Source organism: Corylus avellana, chromosome 4, assembly GCF_965113065.1.
Source record: "Corylus avellana chromosome 4, dhCorAvel1.hap1.2, whole genome shotgun sequence".
NCBI classification, from domain to species: domain Eukaryota; kingdom Viridiplantae; phylum Streptophyta; class Magnoliopsida; order Fagales; family Betulaceae; genus Corylus; species Corylus avellana.
The window spans coordinates 23,525,275-23,546,192 of record NC_142493.1 but is presented as its reverse complement, the minus strand read 5'-3'; the positions used below and the strand labels follow the sequence as shown (position 1 = coordinate 23,546,192).

Here is a 20,918-nt window from a genome sequence, read left to right as displayed (position 1 = left end):
TGTAGATAATTTATTTTCAATCTCTTAATATGTGAAAACTTATAAAGACCATCGACAATAATAATAACCTAACCATGTGGAGGCAACACATTACAAAAATGCAAATTCACATTTTTGTAGAAGCTAATCAAAATTAACACAATGAGTAATAGTTTGAAGAGGTATGTGAAAATTTTCCTAAATAATTATATAAATACATATAGTCAATCTATGTGTGTGCACACGCGCTTATGTAAAATAAAAAGGAGACAAGTCTTAAAATTAATGTCATCTAAGTTATATGTCATGATTATATATAAAAGTTAGATGTCTATAAAATTTTTAAAAATAACTTCCCTTTCTAATACAAAAGTTTTTTAGTTTATTATAGACATGTACAACTGTAGAAAGCCAAATAATCTAACCGTTTAGGAGGGTGAAACACTCATAATTGACTATTTAAGGTAGATTCGCCCTTGCATGACATGAATAGTATATGCATATTTAATGACTATGACCCTTTTTAATTTTAAATATGTTCACATTTAGATTGTATGTTTTATTAAGTTTTACAGTCTTTTTTTTAAAAAAGGAAATTAAATTTGCATGAAAAATGGGTTTTGGAAGGAGCTCTTGTCTCTTTGAGGCCAGGCCCGGCCGTCTTGGGCCTAACTTGTTGTCTCTTCCTATATTTTTATATCTCTGTTCGGCTCATTAAAGCCCCCAAAAAAAGTTATTTTTCTCTTCCTACGTTTTAATTCTTTACATTCTTTGAAGTCTGAAACCCACGCTTTCGACTTTATTTCTTTCTCTCTATTTTTTTTTTTAATTAATTTATTATTATTATACAGAAAATAAAATATAATGGTTTGCATGATTCTTACATGCTTGATCTAAAAACAATAGATTTAGCTTATGTATCCATTTTGCTTATGTAACCGCTTCGTGTGGCTTTTTAAGAATATTTGGTCATTTATTTGACTTATTTTTTAATCTTTGTATATATTTTTGTACTGTTTTATTTTATTTTGGGTCTATTATAATATTATTGGAGAGTCGACCCTCTTTTGGTTTTTTGTTCTCTGAGTCTCTTTTCCTTTCTAATCAAGAGTAATGAATCTGTAATTATTTTTCTTATTTAATTAAAAAAAAAAACAAACCGATATAGTAGTCTTTAAAATTAGTGTTTGGATATAGTAGTATACTGTTGAATTTTGGTGTCCTTGTGGCTGGTTGGACACCAAAAGGAGGTTTGGCGTGAACCAAACATGAAACCTCCCTCCAGACTGTTGGAATCCACAGTAGTGAGCCAGACAACCATTATCTCTTCGGAGTAGGTACGTGTGTTTGCCTCAAATTTCAAAGAAATTACCCAAAAAAAGAAGAAAAAAACAGTGACTGCCTTAAATGCTACCAAACCCAAAACCCATCAATCCAGGCCCTCACTTACAGGAAAGATCGTACGGGCCTCATTTAATGGAACCCTCCTATACTTTAATTTTACTGAATGGATTTCCTCCGTTTCAACTTTCAAAGGAAATGATTAGCACAATATATATAAAAAGATAAAATAGTCCTTTTTTTTAAAAAAAAAAAAAAAATTTAAGAAAAGAAAAAATACATAATTTATACATGATCGTTGTTCGTCAATTTGACATATAACTTGCACATAATCGTTGATCGTCAATTTTAATCTCTTTGACGGACGGAATTGAACTTTTTATTATAAGATAGTAATTTAATGAGGTTAAATGTTATAATTAATAATTTATAGAAGAAAAATGTAAAAACACTGTAATTAATGAGGGTAAAAAATAATTACTCCTAATATATATATATATATACCCTGGAATAAAAAAAAAACAAGAAGAGGATCCAAATAACAATGTGAAGCTGTGGGTGTGGGACATGGTGGTATTCAACATAAGGGAATCGTACACACCCACGTTAGAGAGCAGCAATAATGGTGGGATTGGGTTTGAGCTTGACTCAGATGTTGGTCCCGTACAAGACAGCTCCCTCTATTTCTCCCACACGAACCAAACCCGCACGAGTGTTGATACCATCTACCTGAAAACCCCCCTACTTTTGGTACTATTACACTTTTGTCCCGCTTTCCCTTTCCATCATTTCTCTATTTCCTAGCACCAACGGCCTACAGCCTACTAGTTCTTTTTCTTCTTTTTTATTTTTTATTTTTTATTTTTGTAAACTATCCTCCTGATAATCTTTAACAATATTATTTTTTTTAACCTTTTACAATGTGACAATGATAGTACCATTGGGTCAACAGGACTTGACATTTGAAACTCTAATAAGACACAAACTCGAAGTAGTAAGCTAGCTCACCTTAATACTACCACTTCAATTCAATGCATTTTCTCGGCAAGCAAACAAATATAAACAGTACCTAATTTAAAAACAAAAAAAGATAAGAAAGATCAAAAAAATTACTAGGACTAGAAGTTGATTACATGAAAAAATCGCCGGATCACATATTAAAGTTGAAGCAGCAAACCTTTTAAATCCAGTTATCCCCAACTTAGTTACCAATTTTCCCCATTGCCTACAAGCCACAACAACGGTTGTTCGATTTCGCAAACAAAATCTCCAAATTGCTTGGATAGGAAGAAAAACAAATTGTAAAAAATATGACACAAATTTTTAAACATATGAATGTAGGAGAAGGAATATGAAATAGTGAAAGTTGATTCCTAATTTGAGGAGCTGAATGTAAGTGTTTTAGAAAAGTGGGTAGTTAAAATATGAAAATTGGTAAGGATGGTTCATCGGTTATAGCAAGAGGTGTTTTCATAACCTATCTCGATATGTTGCAGGACAAGCAACATTTAAAGCCAAACTGCTCCATCAAACGGAGAAGAGTTGTGTTCTCGTACCTTTCCGTCGTGGGCTTTCTAAAAAGTTTGCCGACTGCATCGTGGGCTCCCATTTTTTAGGTAAGAGAGCGGATTGGGTGTTGCACACTCCTACTGTATTCTCTATGCAATTGCCCAAATGGATTGGTGGGTCAAGGGCTAATCATCCCACAAAACGGGTATATGTTGGTCCGGGCCTAGCGGGTGCAAACCAAGTGTACCATATCATATGAAGAAGAAAATTAACCATAAGAGTCACAGGACAATGTTGGAACGACAGATATTCAAACACATATCCTATGGAGCCTACTACAAATGTGTTTTTCTTCTCTCTTTTTTTCCCCCTCGTTCTCCTTCTACCACCAAATTCTCATTATCATTCAAATAGCATAAAGTTCTCACATCTCGAAACTAAATGGCATTTTGGTAACTAGCCAGCTTGCATGGCCTGCTGCATTCCATCCCCATAGCCATGGCCATCAAATCATTCAGGGCATAGTAGGTCCACTCCCACCCCACCCTTTCGCCAAGCAATAAAACAAAACTCTCTCTCTCTTTCTTTCTCTTCTCTTTTGGTAGGTGTCTTTGACTTGGACTTAAGCACCCACACCCACACAAACACACAGTCACACGCTCACACGCAAGAAGTGCAATAATAATAATAATAGCAGCGTCGCTCTCCTTCAAATGCAATATCTTTTTCACTCCTGAGCCATATTTATTGGTGCTCAATATCACTCATCAGGCTTTTGTCGCTAACTGCTCGGCGATGGGCGTACTGCGCCACCGCCGCCGCCGTCACACTCTTATACAAACTCTCACCGCCCTAACAATATTTCTCTTATTCGCCACTGCCACAGCCATCTCTCTCTCCCACCTCGGTAAGCACACAAAACCCACCAAACCCTTTTCATCAATATCCAGTACTCTTTCTCATTATTATTGTTTGTTTCCCAGGTAGTACTAGTAGTCAGCAGCAGCGAGAGTTGAGAGAGAAGAGTGAAGAAGCAGAATCAAGAGCAATATTCGGGTTGACCCGGAGGACGCCGCTTGGTCTCGGGTCGTCGCCACCCTCGTGCCGATCCAAGTGCGGTAGATGCTCGCCTTGTAATCCTGTGCACGTGCCGATCCACCCTGGCCTCACCACCCCCCTTGAGTACTACCCTGAAGCTTGGCGGTGCCAGTGCGGGAAGAAGCTCTTTATGCCTTGAAAGAAACAAAACAAACACAGATGAAGAGAAAGAAACAAGTAGATATATCAGTTTTTTTTTTTTTCTTTCTTTCTTTTTTCTTCTTCTTCTTCAAGTAATAATTTAACTAGCTAGATTGCTCTCCTCTCATGCGTGCTTCTTTTCTAGGCTTTTATATTATAATTATAATTATTGTTGCTGAGAACGTTGGGAATGTAAGAATTTAGGTGATATTATCGAGAGGAGAGGGATCGATCTCTCTCCTCCCTCCTCCCTCCTCCCTCTCCTTTCTCATGTGTTACTTTAATTATATATGATAGTTCAAAAATGGAAGTTAAACGTGTAATTAGTTAAGATATATGTTGTTAGAGGAGAAAGTAATTAATGAAGAGAGTGCAAAAGTACAATGTTTCAATCTTATTTGTATGCTATTTTAAGTGGGTGAGGAAATAATCCTCAGTATTTCTTAGTATGGTCCATGTACTGCAACATTATTGCACGATATCCTACTGCATTCTAAATAGTGCAAAGTGATAAATGATGGATAATCTTTGCTGGGGGCAATGCACGCAGAGAAGGGAGGAATGGGGGAAATGGTGTGAATCCAGAGGATAGATATATATGTTAAAAGACAATTACCGCGATCTATCCATTTCTATTATTTATTTGTAATATGTAATATGTAAATATTATGCCCCATTGACAACTATTGAGAAAGAGCATCAAAGGAGAAAAACAAAGGACATGACATTTGTTTGTTTCGTTGTTGTTGTTCTGCAATCTGTTGGCTGGTTTTCCCTATGCCCCCACCTGTCTTTTCCTTTTCTTTTTTTTTTTTCTTTTTTTCTTTTTTTCTTTCTTTCTATACGATCTCTCCGATCCCTCGATCGCTCTCGCTGCTGATGAGAGATACGACAGTCGACAGCATTCATTTCTCTACGGAAATCCATTTTTTTCTCCTACGTAGCGTACCTCAAAAGTCTCTCGTTATTGTTTGTTTCCAAATATGCCCTCCTCGCTTGCCCGTAATTACTTTGTTCGTTCTGACGAGGATGGTACTCTTAGCTTACGCCATTCATGCGTAACATTATCTTAATCTTTATATATATATATATATATATATATAGAGAGAGAGAGAGAGATGAGCAGTGAGAGATATTAGTTTTTAAAATGGTTAGGTACACACTATGATAATGAAATTTTTTTATGTCTATTTAGTGTAAATTATTTTAGTTTTCATTTATGTTCGAGTGAAACTGAGTCAGATTATGAATCAGTCAAATTTTAAAAAGCGTTTGTAGTTTTCACCGTATAAACTCTAGGTCATTCTTGTGCGGCTTCTAGCAAATAGATATTACTATAGTCATGCCTCGATAGATTAATAGACACAATTAATCTCTTCCGTTTATCTTCTTCTCAACTTAATTAGATAATTTTGTAGATGAGTTAACCAAAGTGAAAAAAGATAGCAACCGGCTAAATTAATCATCATATGCACATTTCGTTACAATTACATTCAATTATTACCTTATTGCATTCATGCTAGTCAGAATTTAGATTCCTATCGAGATAAACACAATAAACTCGTGTGTGTATATATGCGAGACGTGATACACAGCACACAGCGTGCAACGCACGCCTGTGCAAATTTTTTTTTTTTTTTTTTTTTTTTTTTTTTTATAATTAAAAAAAAAAAATTGCACAGGCGCGCGTGGCACGTCGTGTGCTGTTTTACTTCACCCGTATATATGCATATAACAAGATATTTTTAAGATTTTTTTCCAGAAACTGTGTTTGCCTTAGGATACTGGAGACAATCCTTTTCCTTTGCCTTAGGGCTAAGCCAAGGAAAGTCTAGAAGAAGACACCTGTAATCAGTGCAAGCAGGTTCGTTCCAAAGCCTTTAGCTAAGAGTAATGTTATAAGTCTTTTTAGAGTCATCTTATGATCCTCTCAAATATAATGTGGCTTTTAAAATTACCGTTAAATTTGAGATGTGATGTATTAAATTTTGATCTATGTGTAATTTTAAAAGCCACATCACATTTAAAATAACTCTAAAAAGATTATAGAAAGACTTATAGCATTACTTTCAAGCTAACCCAAGCGAGCTCTATTTTCCTAGTTTGAGAAAGAATAGTTCCTACGTTTGTCAACAAGTGGCTTGTTGTGGTAACTTGTGTAAACCAATAATGCACTTAGTAGTTATTACTAGCCTCACATTTTCTTTTGGTGATCATATATATACTTGCAATGGGAGGGGAAAAATTATTGAAGAAAAAGTACAACATAAATAAAATAGAATTGTAGAAAAGAAAGCTTGTATTTTTATGTGTCAACATCTATATTTATTTATAGTTGAATGAGGCCAACAACTAACATGATAGTAAATATTAATTACCATAGTATGTTGAGAATAGTATGAAAATATTGTATTACAAATATGGTAATAAGGTAACTAATGATAACATACTATACATAGTGACACCCCCTTTAAACTTTAGATGATGAAATCAACTTAAGTTTGAAAATACGATTACTGAACTGTCCCAATGAATGAGATTTCGTAAAGATGTTAGTTAGCTGTTCTTCGAAGGAGACTTATTGTAAATATAAAATGCATGGCTGAAAAATGACGTATGAAGCGACAAATCAATCTTGATAATTTTAGTGTGGTCAGGTCAAGCCAAAAGAAAAACAAAAAAATATGAGTGGGATTGGCCAACAAACACTTCTTCAATACAATTAAACACTGTGAATAAACCTAAAAATTATTGAAAATTGGCCAAACTATGAGTATATATAGTAGTTCACACCCTATATGCCCCCATAAGGGGTATGAGCTCCTGCTGCAGACTTTGAGGCTGAAAACTTAGCCGTAGCAGTGTGTTTTTTTGGTATTAAATGAGGGTAAAAAGAAAATCAAAGAGAGAATTATCTCAAAATTCCAATTCCCCCGACACCCACGAAAAATGCCATAGATGTTGTAGTAACTGATAGTCTGATAAGCTGCTCCTTCACGAGGCCTGACATTTTTATTTATAATAATTTCTATATTAGTAATAATAATTTATATAATAATTAAAAAAGTGTGAAATTCTGAATTAGGTGGGGGCAAGTTGAACCAAGAGATGAGAAGGATGGGCCGATGGTCCAGAAATGTGTGTATATTTTAAACCTGAAGGTAGAGTCAGTTTGCCCATTCCCCCACACATGACAGTTGACACTCTTCATCACTTATGATAATCAGAGAAAGAAAAAGAAAAAAAGAGATGATTTTAATTATGAAGTGATATTTGATTTGACAGTGTTGTTGGTGCTGCCAGTGAGGGAGGGAGGGAGAGTGCTCTTGTCAATCTTTCACTTCCCACGAGCTCTCATGAGTCATGACTCATGTTATTTAGACTGCTCGGGGAGTGCTCTTGTCAATCTTTCACTTCTCCACGACCTATATTCTTCGAACCTTTGATATGCAATTATAACCTACATACAATAACTCTCCAAACTAGGGCCAAAAAGAATTGAAAAGAAAGAATAGAAATGTGTGATCTTTTCATCTTTTTTACCTTTTTGTTTTTATTTATTTATTTTCTATTTTTGTGTAGACAAGTACATTGATAAATTCCAGCTCTTTTAAAATTTTGTTAAAATGTTTGTTTAGTTAAATTCAAATTATTCAATTAATATTATCTCTTTTTTCACTTTTGTTAGATTTTGAAAATATAAACTAAACTCCAAATACACCTAAAGGGGATGAATTTGTGTTTTAAAAAAATAATGCGGAATTAAAATTAAGAAGCAAGCAACAATCAATCATCAAAATTTGTAAAACAATAAATCACGTAGACAAATATATTTTGGTGACGAATGAAACATTTTAGAAAACTCTTTAAAAGTAAAGCCTCATCGAGACAGTCAAATCCAGTAAATTGCTAATAGAAAATTCAGATTACAGACACAAGAACACTTACAACTCCTTGCAACTCCTAGACTCTGTAAGATCAACAAGCTTTCCGCTTGTCTTCTAGCTTGACAATCTTCTTAAAGTGATTATCCTTTATCAGATCTTCCGATAGACTTCTTATCGTTGATTAACAAAACGGCTTCTCAAACACATCAACACTCTAAGAAAAAATAGTTTTGAAACTTTGAATATTGATAATCCTCTTTTGGCACAATATAAAATTTGACCTCTCAATTGCTTAGCAAAATCAGGCTACATAGAGTCCTATATATAGGTAATTGAGACTTAGGTTTCTTTACTGAAATGAAAATCTTATTATGGAAAATTTGCGGTAGTGTTTGGACAGTTGACAATCTCGTTCGAACAGAATTAAAGTTTTATAGAAGTTCAAGCTGAAGATGGAAAACATAAAGCGGCAACAACATACTTATGTTCGAACAGAATTGACTTTCGTTCAGATGTGGCATCACTTGTTCAGACGGACTTGCGAACATGCAACGAACAAATCTCTTGGGTCTTACTATGTAACACATCACATTCAGATGGTCCAGCGAACAAAGCTCTAGGGTTTTATTATGTAATGCAACCGTTTAGATGCTAGCGAACGTTCTTGCAAATGAAGCTTCAACCAAAAAGAAATTACACTTTTAAACACCGAATTAGCCAACTTAAAAACTAACAGATTTGTTAGACTAACTAAAATACATTTTGTGCTAGGACTGAGTTGGAGGAAATTTTCTCAAACCTATTGTTAGAACTAATAACTCATATTTCCCCAGGCAGAAATATACCTACTAATTAGCATCTACTAATTAACATATCATTAGACACCATTTTCTCATATAGGAACTTGTGAACTTTATTTGTAATATTTAACTCAAAATCCGTCAAAGCTTCATAAAATTCCGAAAAAGTAAAATCACTCTTAAAGATATTAATTAAGCAATCTACAAATAATTTCTGTTTTCTTTTTCTTTTCTTTTCTTTTCTTTTTTTTTTAAAAAAAGCTTTTGTAAACCACTAATTCTGATCCAACAGCTTTACGTACCCAAAAGCAAGAGCTAGCTAGTCTTTTACTTGAGCAAGCCTACAGATGAGGGACAGGATCCCTTTTCATTTGGGATCCTCCCCTCTTATCCCTTGAGAGGGATTTGAGCAGTTTTTTCTTTTTCTTTTCTTTTTTTTTTTTTTTTTTTTTTTTTTTGGAACAGAGGGTTCTACAGTTTGGAACAAAAAATCCTTTCCTTATAATCTCTCAATTATTATCCACTAGCCTTTTTTAATTTTTTTTTTTTAATTTAATTATTTTTTTCTTTCAAGAAATCTTCTTAAAAAATAGTAATAAAAAAGAGACCAAACGAGAAGAGAAAAAGTGAAAGAGAAAATAATAAACTATTTTTTTGTAGTTCACACTAGAAGAAAAAATTTAAGGAAAACTTCTCTAACTTTTCTTGAACGGTCACCATTTTTGTAATAATTTCTCTTATAAAGTTCAAAAACCTCTCAATTTAGTGTATTGAACTTTTAATTTTTTTTAATGTCTCGTATCCGTTAGAATTTTTCGTTAAATCCCAACAAAATTTTCAAAATACTCTAATTTTTTTTTCAAAGATTGAAGTATGAGTATTTTTGCAAATACCATTAACTTGGGACCAACACCTTAACCTTTACAATTTTTTTCTTTCTTTTTTCTTAAAACAAATGAGGATATTTTGAAAATTTTGTTGGAATTTAACGGAAAATTTGGAACATTGAAAAAAAAATTCAAAGTTCGATACATTAAATTGAGAGGTTTTAAACTTTATAAGATAAATTGTAAAAATGGTGAGAATTCAAGAAAAATAAATGAAAATTTTCCTAAATTTTTTCTTCTAGTGTGAACAGTAAATAAGTTTTGTTCACACAACAAAAAATAGTTTATTATTTTCTCTTTCACTTTCTCTCTTCTTCTTTGGTCGCTTTTTTATTACTATTTCTTAAGAAGATTTCTTGAAAAAAAAAAAAAAAAAAAAAGGCTAGTGGATAATAATTGAGAGATCATAAGAAAAGGATTTTTTGTTCCAAACTGAAGAACCCCCCCTGCTCAAATCCCTTTCAAGGGGATAAGAGGTGGATCCCAAATTAAAAGGGGATCCTGTCCCTCATCTATGGGCTTGCTCAAGTAAAAGACTAGCTAGCTCTTGCTTCTGGGTACTTAAAAATTGGAAAAAAAAAAAAAAAAAAAAAAAAAAAAAAAAAAAAAATTCAAAGTTCAATACATTAAATTGAGAGAAATTGAACTTTAGAAAGGACATTACAAAAATAATAACAATTTAAGAGGGTCAAATTCATCATCTTCAAAGAGTGGTAAATTCATCATAGAATTTGTAAAAGTAAATAGTAGTTTTATTGTAAGTATGAATTTCTGCCAGCAACTATATAGCTATTCTTCTTGTAGCAGCCTTCTTCAATTAAAGTTCAAACTAGAAATTCAATAGTTTTGAGCTCCACTGGTGCAGTCTCAGGCCCATCTCTTATAGCCAACAAGTCAGTGTTATCACCAAGCAGATAAGCTTTCATGAATGCAACAACAATTCCTCCAACAAACCTCCTCATGGGTTCCCTAGACTTCCCATTCTTACACAAACAGTATGTAGCTTTCCCTCTAATCCCCTTGGTATCATCATCTAACATATCAACATGACCAAAATCCTTCACAAGAAAATGACAAGCTGGTTTTTGACATTCATTAAAGAAATCCTCATGGTTAACTCCCTTTGGAGCAGGAGCAGGAAACAGAGGATTCTTTTTCATTTCACCCAATTCCGTACCAATCACCATTGCAGCCATATCAAGCTCAAATGAATGAGGAACATAGGTGAGTACTGGAGGAGGGGTTTGTTTCCCTTTGTCCATTCCATCAACTGGGTCAATGCCTATTAAAGCAGAGAACTTTAGAGAAGTTGCTGCTTTTCCAAGAGCAACCGCAAAGGCAGCCTTGCCGCCACGGCTATGGCCGGCGAGTCCTAGCTTTGTTATATTTGGCTGCACATGTGGTGGAAGCAAGTAATGGAGTCCTTCTGATAACCAATTTGTTGTGGCCACAGTGGACTTAATGTCATCAGTTGCATCTGGTCCAGCCACGGTGTATAACTGTTCAATGCAAAGCAGAAATGTGTCATTAACAATAATTTCCACTATATTTTTGGGTTTCTTTTTTTCGGATTTAGTCAAACTGCAATCTGCTCAAATAGTTGATCAGCTCATTCTCATTTGAAATAGACACAGCACAATGAGGATTACATCAAGGCATAAGGGCACTGGTTAAGTAACATGAGTGGCTAGAAGAATCTCAGGAATAAATGGCAAATCTATAAGTCGTTCACTCCGTTAACCTGCTCGATTCCCATACTCGACGAACTGCATTAAATCCTATATTTGACGAGATACAAATCTTAGGTATAACTCATCTTTAAAAACCGGCTTGTAAGGAATTGAAATGGTGTCCAAGAACTTATATACAATTGTAGTATGTGAGACATGACATGTGAATGTGATTCAAATGGATTGGAAAGTCCTGGTAAAGAATCAAAACGGAAGAAGAATGATTGGCAAACATTGCCAATAAGGTTTTCAGTTAAAAAAAAAAAAAAAAAAAAAAAAAAAAAACCAAGAGAGAAAGCAAACAAGGGTGTATCATGTGAGCAACTGGAGGAAGTAACTCAAGGCAAACGTTTCTAGCAAGTAAAGAAAGGAGAATTATCCGCAGCATGGATTTCAAATTAAGAATGAAGACAAAAACGGCAATTTGATGCCAGCATAGGTAGCTCGAATAGATTGAGTGAGAGCCTCTCTGGTATTTTGAGTTCCACTATTTACACTCAAAACATGCCACATGGTAGAAACAATTGAGCTTCCATTAATTATTTGTCTAGTGAAAATGAAAGCACAATAATTCACATGTTTTGCCTTCTTAGATCCAATTCTTTTCCATTGGATTGAACAAGTGTGTCAACATATATATATATATATATATATATATATATATATATATATAAAGCATTTGGATAAGATAAATTGTGCATATCTGAGAGAGAGAGGGAGAGAGGGAGACTTGCCTGAGGGGCGATGACAATGAATCCATGAGAAGCGATGTGTTGGATAAGCTGAGAATAAAAAGAGTTGTAGAGAAAGTAACCATGGAGGAAGACAAGAATTGGGAATTCACCTGCATCAGATGGCATGGCAATCAGAAGCGGCTTTGGAGGTGGGAAAGGAAGTTTAGACTTTGTGGCGCAAGTCCCAGTTTCAACTGTTCGAAGCAGTGTTTCATACTTGCCAACATCAAAAACATTTCTTGTGGTATCAGTTGCAGAAGCAGAAGTCATGGCCCTTTTTGAAGCTTCAAAGCTTAATCACCCTGTAAAATGTATGAAGCTTCAAAGTCTACTTTCTGGATAAGTTGATTGTGTGGTATTTATAGCCTCAGCCAGCCTATGAGGGTTAGATCTTTGAACTTGGAAGTGTAGGGAAGTGGAAAATGGCCCAATTCTTCTTGAGGGTTCAGTTTTGGCCCAAAATATAGAGTGCAAGATGAGTTTGGGCTTAAAGGTGTGCACCAAATTGGAACAAATCCCATTGAGCTGCAAAGGCAGATCCTCCTACTTCTCAAAACTCAAATCTACAATGAAGAGAGACAGTGATATTATATCGATTACTATAAAATGGAATTTAACTAATCACCCCATCTAAAAACTACCTCTAAATAAGTAAATAGAGTTGTAGTAATATTAAGAGTGTGAAAGGTTGTATTCTTTATTTTATTATAAATAGAAGACAAATGCCCCTGTGAATTTTCATGGAAGCAAATGCAATACGTCATTCTAAAGAATTCTTTTACTCTTCACCCAAAACAAGAGGCATTGAGGACATTCATCCTATCGGGGGAGGGGAGGGTCGGTATTCGTTATGCCTTGAAAATGAGAAATGTTATACTTTTTAAATTGTTTTTTAAAAAGTTGGTTCTCAAATGATGTATTATCATCCCATAAGTTGGTGACATATTTTCTAAAATAATTAAAAATAATATATAAATAGAAAAATCCATATATTTGGAAAAAAAAAATGATTAAGCTTGGCCCCAATATATATATATATATATATATATATATATATATATATATATATAAAAAAAAAAAAAAAAAAACTTTGTCCTGGCCCTATTATAATAAAAATAATTTTATACCCAAATCTATCATGAGCAACAACTCAAATACATGATTAATTCTTAATCATATATTTCCTTCATACTTACAAATAAATAAATAAAAAAGAAGATATTAATGATATAATATATTGAAGGTTTAATATTAAACGTGAGGCTATTGACTATTGTAGAAGATGGCCTAAACTCCGTTAGGAGAAAGCCCTAGTTGCACCAAAGAGGCCTCAATAAACCACACATTTGCTGGTGGGCCTACCCTCAGTTTGATTGGCCTACACATCCAATTATTCCACCGCTGCTGCCCCTTTCTACATTCATTCATACTGAAGCTTAAAAGTTAAATACAACCAATTCTTAGGCAAATTTAGAGAGAAATAAGCTTTTTGTTATGTATGTTTGAAAAAATAATATCAAAATGAAATCAATTTTTATCCCCAAATACTTTATCTAAATGAATTGAATTGTTGTCGAGATTTGAGATTTTGGTGGTCTGCATTCATTCCCCCTCACCGTGCCCCTTTGCCATTTATTATTACCGTCTTGTACGACCCTTAAAAAAGCTTGGCTCGTTAATGGTCCGTTTTTGGGACACCATTAATGAATCTAATTACATACTATTCTCTAGGTTTGGGTTTGGAAGTGCTGATCTTTAACATAAACATATTTTTAATATCAAACATTCTCCGACAGTGCAGGTGTCATTCTAATAGAATATTATTGTCACAAACCTTGATTCACTTAATCCAATCAGAATTATTATATAAAGTGGAAGATTACAGAAGAAGACAATCATGGTTCCAGCACAGCAGAATCCTTAAAAGTCTCTTATAAACAAAGTGCCAAAAACAATCAAGGAACAAGCCAAAAACCTACAACACATAGAATCCCCCACATGTCCTTATCTTCTTCTAAAAATCAGCTTGGATCCCTTCCTTCCTTCTCTTTTTGACTGTCCCAGTCCAAGATACTGCTTTTCTTTTTCTTTTCTTTTCTTTTATATATCAACAATCAAACAACAAAGACTAGGATCACATGGTGTTACTTTGATTTTAATTCAACTTTACTTTTTCCATTCAGAAACAAAAAGAAAAGCTCCATAAATATTCCCCCCAACACTAAAGTGACCCATCTGGATAATAACTAATCTTTTTCATTTCTCCTTTTTACATTAGGAACCCAAAAAACACCAGCCCCCACCAAGCTTTAAGATGATACCTATTATGTTCATAGGGCCATAAATCCTAGTCCCAACATTGCCATTGGCCAAAATTTCCTCCAAGCAAGCATGTGAAGAGCCACAATTTCAAACTCTATGCTTGGTATTCTTTTCAGCAGCAATGGAGATGAGCCTTGAGACACCTTGAGTCCATATATCATATTCTCTCTGGTTCCTGCACTCGAATTCTACCACTCCGCGCAGCACCGTCTTCAACCCAAAGTATCGGCGGTGCTCACCCCCTTCCAGCAAGTGGCGGCCGGGCCATGCTGGCATATCTTTAATCACCTCCAACACCACATCTGTAAATTCAAAAGAGATGCAATTAAAGTTGAATCCTTTTGATCTTTTTCTCCCTTTAGTGCCCAATTGCTTTCACAAATCCCCAAATAGAAGAAGACCCACCTCCAATTCTGTTCAAATTATTAGAGAAAGACAAAGCAATTCCTTACTCTTTTTCTTTTTCGTGATGGTCCCAGCGACATGCCTGCTCTTCATCTTCAACATAACCTGCACAAAAAGAAGTTTCAAAGATTAAAAGATTCCAAAGAAGCAAGACAATAAAGAGAGAAAGAGCCATTTATTTCATCATGCTCAGTCTTTCATAACTTTCACCCTGAAACCTTTTTACCCATCGTTTCACACTCATAACCAAAAGTCTAATTGATTCAAAAATTATTAAGTGATTGGATATTTTAGCATAGAAAGACTACCTGGTTCGTTCTGTTTATGTAAACAGAGACAATTTTCCAATGAAGATCACCTGCATAAACAATTTGTACAGCTAAATTTGTGAGCATATCCAAATTTGTACAGCTAAAAAGAAATATATAATCTCCAACACTTAACTTAGATTATTAGTAAAGATATATGTAACAGTACTCTGCTTCCAGTAAAAAAGCAATAATTTTCCCAGATAAACAAAGAAATTACCTGCCTGCTTATAATTTGAAATAATATATATGAAAGTGAATAGAAATTATTACCTTTGCGGGTGCGCTTGAGGAGCTCACAGCCTCTAGAAAGCAATTCCCTACTACAGATGCCCAGGAAATTCTCTTCAGGAACAAGCTCACCACTGTAACTACTGTTGGAACTACCGTTACTGCCGTTACCACTAACCCCCATCCCTTTCTCCACCGGTATAACGGCCGCTATGTTCCACACTTCCTTCAATGTCCTTGCCTTCAACGTGGCCGCCCCACGTAGAGCTGAGGGACAATTTCGTCAATAACAAATTAAAAATTACTACTCTATTCCAAAACTGCCCCTGCAATAGAATTAACAGAAATTTACTTAGTATTATCACCTGTCGCCGCCGCGGCTGTTAATGTCATTATATCCCCAGCCGACCTGACATTGACGGCGGAGCTCACCACCGCCGCTAGGTGCTCGCGCTCGGCCCCCATCGCCTCTGCCGCCTCCACGCATTGGGCGGCCACCAATGTCGCGGCGGATGCCACCGCCATGTCAGTCTTGGCCATTTGCTCGTCCTTGCGAGACCCAGAAGAGGCGGCCGTGGCAGCAGCAATCGCGGCCACAGCAGAAGCCACCCCGGCCACGGAAACAGCGGCATGGAGCTGGGCGTTAAGGGCCCTCGTCTCCTCTTTCTTCTTTTCCCTCCGGTCCTTCAGCCACCTCCCCACGGTCTTGCCCCCGCCGCCCGTTTGGGCGGTACTGCCAAAGCCGCCGCCCGGTGTGGCTGAAGTACGAAACTGGGTGTTTTGTGGGTTGTTTGAGCGGCAAAACTGCATTAGAAGATGAGATATTGTTTGTTACACAGAAATTGCATTTCAATTAAATTTTTTGAGATACATATAAATCAAATTCTAAAAAAATTAATTATCATATTTAATTTAATAACTCAACATTTAACCTTCTAATCACTCTCAAGGAATATAAGAGAATCTTCATACGTTTTTGGGGTCCAGGAGACATCAATGCACCGGAGTGGGACGAGATATAAGGCCGGGGCATCCAGGCGTGTTTGTTACAAAAGGGTAAAGAGGACAGATTTGGGTGTGACATGCACGCTGTACTTACTATTTAATTTAATATCTCTCCAAACAAATTCATTCAATGGGTACAAAGAAGCAGAGGGGAACAATTATTCAGTGGCAGTTGAGGTAAATTACAAGGTAAATAAGGGGGCAATATGTGAACAAATTGGAGTCACAAGTACAAACCCACCCTGTTCTCTGCAAGTTTATGCACTTTGGGGGGAGCTTTTCCTTCTTCCAAGGCAAAATTGATTTAAGTGTTTGGACTAATGGGTAATTTGGTCATAGTTATGGTTGTTGAATTTGCAATAACAGTACGTGAATTGAAATTCCATGGGTGCGGTGCTATTATTAACTTTTGCATTAAAGAGAGAGAAACCAGAAGTCGAGTCTCTCTCTGGGTGCGATTAAAGGACGTTGGTTACAGAGAAAGCCTGGGATATGTTTGCTCTGCCTCTGCGACTGCTCAGCTTTGTAAAGGAAACCCCACTGTTCGTGCTTTTTAGCAACAGAAAGAGCATAACATGTACGAGTACGACTTGTATTTGTATGTATGTTTGTGTCTCCATGTGTGGGTGTGCGTGTGAGAGAGAGAGAGATTCCGGTGACCGTGTGGGTGGTCGCCGGAGAGAGAAAGAGAGAGAGAGAGAGAGGGAAACCTTGTTGTCGTCCATTTCAGAGGGGGAAACAGGTGGGCTGTCGGTTAAGGAGCCGTTGAGAGGGCCACTGCTGTGTGAGAGCCTGCCTGAGGTGCGTGGGGATACCTCCTGCTGCAAAGACAGAGACCGTGGCGTGTTAGTATTTGACTAAATAAATTAAAGAAAGTGATTAAAAAAGGATCCTTGTGGTTTTGTGCTTGAGAGAGAGTTGGACCCAAAAATGGACAATTGAAGTAAGAAATAAAACATAAATGTATCAGAGCTATGTTGGCTTTTGTCTACCAAATTTTAATTGACAAGATGAAGCAACACAAATTCAAGAACAGCATAGGCGAAGGTGGCAAATAAAAGGAAAGCATGTGTAGATTTCTTGTTTGCACACACACAGGGAGAAGCAAAATTTTGAGATACATATGCGAAATAGAAAGCCACCCAAAATTTTTGGAACTAGTTTTCATGAATTTTACCGAGTTGGAGACAAGAATCAAAACCCAGAAACAAAACACCAGAAAAAACAACAAATAGAAAACAAAACAAGAAAAACTAGTCAAATTTTTTTAAGGAAAAGCCAGAGTAAGATAAACTCTTTAAGTGAAAGAGAACAAAAAACAAAAAGAGAAAAGCCAGCTAAAACCAAAGTTTCGATCAACCCCAACAAACCCCAAAAATCCCAATATTTGTCCACACACGCCCTAGGTTGGTCCTGGACCCTGGTCATCTCCTCTCCGTTTCCACACACCAACAGCACTACTCACCGACTGTGACATGATCCTGTCCATGACCATCTGCGAGGTCTCGGAAGAAGCAAACGAAAAAGGGTTCCCAGAAACCGTAGCATTCTCCTCCAACTCCGCCGCCAAGTCCTCCATTATAGCTCCGCCATTAACAACACCACTGGAGGTCTTTGACAAGGCCACCATATGTGGAGGGGCCAGAGCCTTCGAGACCTCCAGAGCCGACACGCTCCATGACCGGGACAGAAACTCCATGGGCTCCCGCGGGGTCTCGGGCGGCCGGAACATCGATGACTGGACCGGGTCCGGTCTCCACGGCTCGGGTACAGCCTTGTCCATGAGAGAGCCTGTGGTGTGTGTACAAGGGTGCGTAGGTTAAGAGAATTTCTTGAGGTGAAGGTAAGGATTGGCGCTTTATAGAAGCGAGTGAGACAAAAGCGGCCGAAATGTCAGTCTATTTAAGGGCTTTTAGGATTTAATTATTAAAAACAAATAATTGAAAATCAAAATAATTAAAAGTAAAAATGGGTCAATATTAGGTCTCGTGTTTGTGTGTTTTATTGACTCCTCGTACAAAAATTACAAGCGCTGTAGAGTTCCATACACGCGCTTCGGGATGAGATTCTTAGTGCCTTTTGATAATTTAAATGTTGTTGTGTGTGTGGGGGGTGGGGGGTGGGGGGGGTGGTCCGTGAGTGACACTTTTCGTGGTGTGAGTGGTTGGTGTGGTCCACGACTTAAGAATTGCGCTGCAAATTTCATTTTTGTTAGGACTAAGATAACCCTTTTTTTCACTAAAGAGGAAAAAACACTCCAAAAAATAATAAATAAAGCAATTTTCATATAATTTTATGTGAAAAAATAGCTGTATTAGGAAACACTCATTCATATATATATATATATATATATAAATGTTAAGTGTTCTTCTAGTATTTTTTTAGTATCTTTTCAATTGTAATGTGACTTTTAAATTATAAAGAATTATCAGTTTCCTTTCGCTTTGTTCTTTCTGGAATTAAAGCCCGAGCCACCATTACATAATGCAGATAAGGTTTTGTATTGGGAATATAATGATGATTTGAATTACCAAATGGAGAGTTGGAGTGCATAATCATCAAAACTTTTGAGCAAAATTAATATTACTTTTCATACTTATTTAATATTTTACGTGTTGTAATTATTATTTTAATTTTTTAAAATAATTGACATAAAAAAAATTATTTAAAATATGGGAAACCATTATTAACATTTGTTTTCCAATTAAAAGATTTGCATCTAGCCCTTTATTTGGAATTTTACAAACTATAAAATTACAAGTGGGTTGTTGACCCTCATAAATAAAAGGGAATAAGTAATTCCTTATGGAGGGTGCATTGATATATAGTTGGTAGTTGATACCACTCAATACTTCCTTCCACGTACTACAAATAAAATCCGTCGGTTAGAATTTGATTTTATTTTCAGAAACTCCGTACGATTCTGAAGATCTTCACTCCGTGTCAAGGAAGGGATGAATAAGTTCATAATTCCTTTCTAGCTTATATATATATATAAGGTCAAGAATAGATTCATACCATCTTATATATTTGAAAACTAAATATTAAAGATTCTTATACATAATAATCAACAAAGAAATGAGATACATTAACGAAAAAGGTTTATAAATCTCATTATATAACCAAAAAAAAAAAAAAAATCAAATCAAATCAATGGTTTTTCTTTTACCAAACTTGGAAAAGTTTTGAAAACAATGTAAGAATTCGTATGTTAAAATGTAAATATAGTCTAAAATAGGTTAAATAGAAAGATTTAGACGCACGAGTTTGGTAGCGGGTAAAGAATATTTGGATAATTCGGAGCATTTACATTCGACTCAATAATGTTTAACTGAAGAATTAATTGCATTTTTTTTTTTTTAATTCTTGCTACTCACTTTTTTAAAGCACTTAAGCTTTACATTGTAATTATTCACTTTCATTATTTTATTTAGAGGAGCGAGAATCAAAAAATTTTTTTTCATGTATTGTTAAGCTATAATAATAAGCAAATTTGCTTAGCACGGTAGGTCAAAGTAGCTAGTCGAATGGGGCTATTTTTTTGGCTAATTTTTGTTACAAAGTTGGCTAGCTTCATGTGAATGTGCTACATATTACGAATATGTTTGATATTGTGTTTGGAAAATATAGTATTTAAGTTAAAAAGACGCTTTTTGGTGTGTTTTTGGTAATTTTAGACTTTTTGAACTTCTAAAAACGCTTTTAATTTTTTTTACCAAATAATTACTTTTTTTCTTTAAATGGACTTTTTGAGTATTAAATACATTTTTAAACCTCTCAACGCACACCCAAATAGGTCATACATCTTCATCCTACTCCTATCTCATTTGACTACGTGACAATACCCATTAGTCTTAAATTTTCAAGAGCTGATGAACTAAATTCACTAGAATGATGGCGAAATGAGAGTGAAGTATATAGTATTACTCAATATATATATATATATATATATATATATATATATATATATATAACAAAATTTAGAACACTGATTCAAAGCCTACCACAAGAGTTGAAAAAAAATAAAAAATAAATAAGAGAGATCTGAGAGGGAGAAAGACAGGTGGAAGGTCTATTATTCCTTTGGAGAAAGAAATGAAGACAAAAACTTGAAGGGGAAGGAATACCCAGAAAGCTGGCATTTGGAGGGGTTGGACCCTACACGGAGCCGAAGCAGGGGTCCGAACTGGATCCATCCACTTGGAACATTAAATAGGACGGGCCATCTCAAGGTATGGCCATGAAAGAACCTGCGATGGAGGTAAGCCATGAATGAATGAGTGAGTGAATGATGAGACAAATTATTTGAAGCCACAATTTCCACATGTATGGCCGTGGACGGACGTCTGCATATTCAATGTATCTGATAAATAATTTTTGACATGATCCACGAATCAGACGCGAATCTAATCAATATAAAAATATAGGCGTTTAGTGACGTGGCAACTGTTCAATACTTATTGCCACGTCACCATATTGTGACATGTTAGTTTCCAACACGTTACTAAATTAAAATCCTTAATAACATGTCAGTTCCCACA

The 20,918-nt window shown here is 35.5% G+C and overlaps 3 protein-coding genes across 4 annotated transcripts; 1 reads left to right on the top strand and 2 right to left on the bottom strand.

Moving 5' to 3' along the window:
* Window positions 1-3,526: 3,526 nt before the first annotated feature.
* Window positions 3,527-4,401, top strand: CLL2 (EPIDERMAL PATTERNING FACTOR-like protein). Its single transcript, XM_059592264.2, has 2 exons — window positions 3,527-3,736; window positions 3,813-4,401. Exons 1-2 carry the CDS (start codon window positions 3,625-3,627, stop codon window positions 4,064-4,066), a joined length of 366 nt encoding a protein of 121 aa, XP_059448247.1. The 5' UTR covers window positions 3,527-3,624; the 3' UTR covers window positions 4,067-4,401.
* Window positions 4,402-10,339: 5,938 nt separating this feature from the next.
* On the bottom strand, window positions 10,340-12,438 carry CLH2 (chlorophyllase 2). Its single transcript, XM_059591135.2, has 2 exons — window positions 12,107-12,438; window positions 10,340-11,141 (listed from the first exon to the last, which is right to left on the bottom strand). The coding sequence occupies exons 1-2, from the start codon at window positions 12,374-12,376 to the stop codon at window positions 10,467-10,469; spliced, it is 945 nt and encodes a 314-aa protein (XP_059447118.1). The 5' UTR covers window positions 12,377-12,438; the 3' UTR covers window positions 10,340-10,466.
* Window positions 12,439-13,945: 1,507 nt separating this feature from the next.
* Window positions 13,946-18,215, bottom strand: LOC132179368 (VAN3-binding protein). 2 transcript variants are annotated; one of them, XM_059592081.2, is made up of 7 exons: window positions 17,843-18,215; window positions 17,088-17,195; window positions 15,738-16,176; window positions 15,415-15,639; window positions 15,142-15,191; window positions 14,881-14,938; window positions 13,946-14,730 (listed from the first exon to the last, which is right to left on the bottom strand). In XM_059592081.2, the coding sequence occupies exons 1-7, from the start codon at window positions 18,158-18,160 to the stop codon at window positions 14,516-14,518; spliced, it is 1,413 nt and encodes a 470-aa protein (XP_059448064.1). In that variant the 5' UTR covers window positions 18,161-18,215; the 3' UTR covers window positions 13,946-14,515. The 2 variants fall into 2 exon arrangements, with proteins under 2 accessions (XP_059448064.1, XP_059448062.1); XM_059592079.2 differs by having other exon boundaries at window positions 17,088-17,198; window positions 17,843-18,214.
* Between the last annotated feature and the right edge of the window lie 2,703 nt (window positions 18,216-20,918).

Excerpts from the sequence above, each read along its gene's own strand:
- CLL2 (XM_059592264.2), top strand. The coding sequence starts at position 3,625 with ATGGGCGTACTGCGCCACCGCCGCCGCCGTCACACTCTTATACAAACT. Across the intron at positions 3,737-3,812 it reads CATCTCTCTCTCCCACCTCG|GTAGTACTAGTAGTCAGCAG; the intron begins GTAAGCACACAA and ends TTTGTTTCCCAG.
- CLH2 (XM_059591135.2), bottom strand. The coding sequence starts at position 12,376 with ATGACTTCTGCTTCTGCAACTGATACCACAAGAAATGTTTTTGATGTT. Across the intron at positions 11,142-12,106 it reads TCATTGTCATCGCCCCTCAG|TTATACACCGTGGCTGGACC; the intron begins GCAAGTCTCCCT and ends TGCATTGAACAG.
- LOC132179368 (XM_059592079.2), bottom strand. The coding sequence starts at position 18,160 with ATGGACAAGGCTGTACCCGAGCCGTGGAGACCGGACCCGGTCCAGTCA. Across the intron at positions 15,192-15,414 it reads CCTCAAGCGCACCCGCAAAG|GTGATCTTCATTGGAAAATT; the intron begins GTAATAATTTCT and ends TTGTTTATGCAG. Across the intron at positions 14,731-14,880 it reads CATCACGAAAAAGAAAAAGA|ATGTGGTGTTGGAGGTGATT; the intron begins GTAAGGAATTGC and ends TTGAATTTACAG.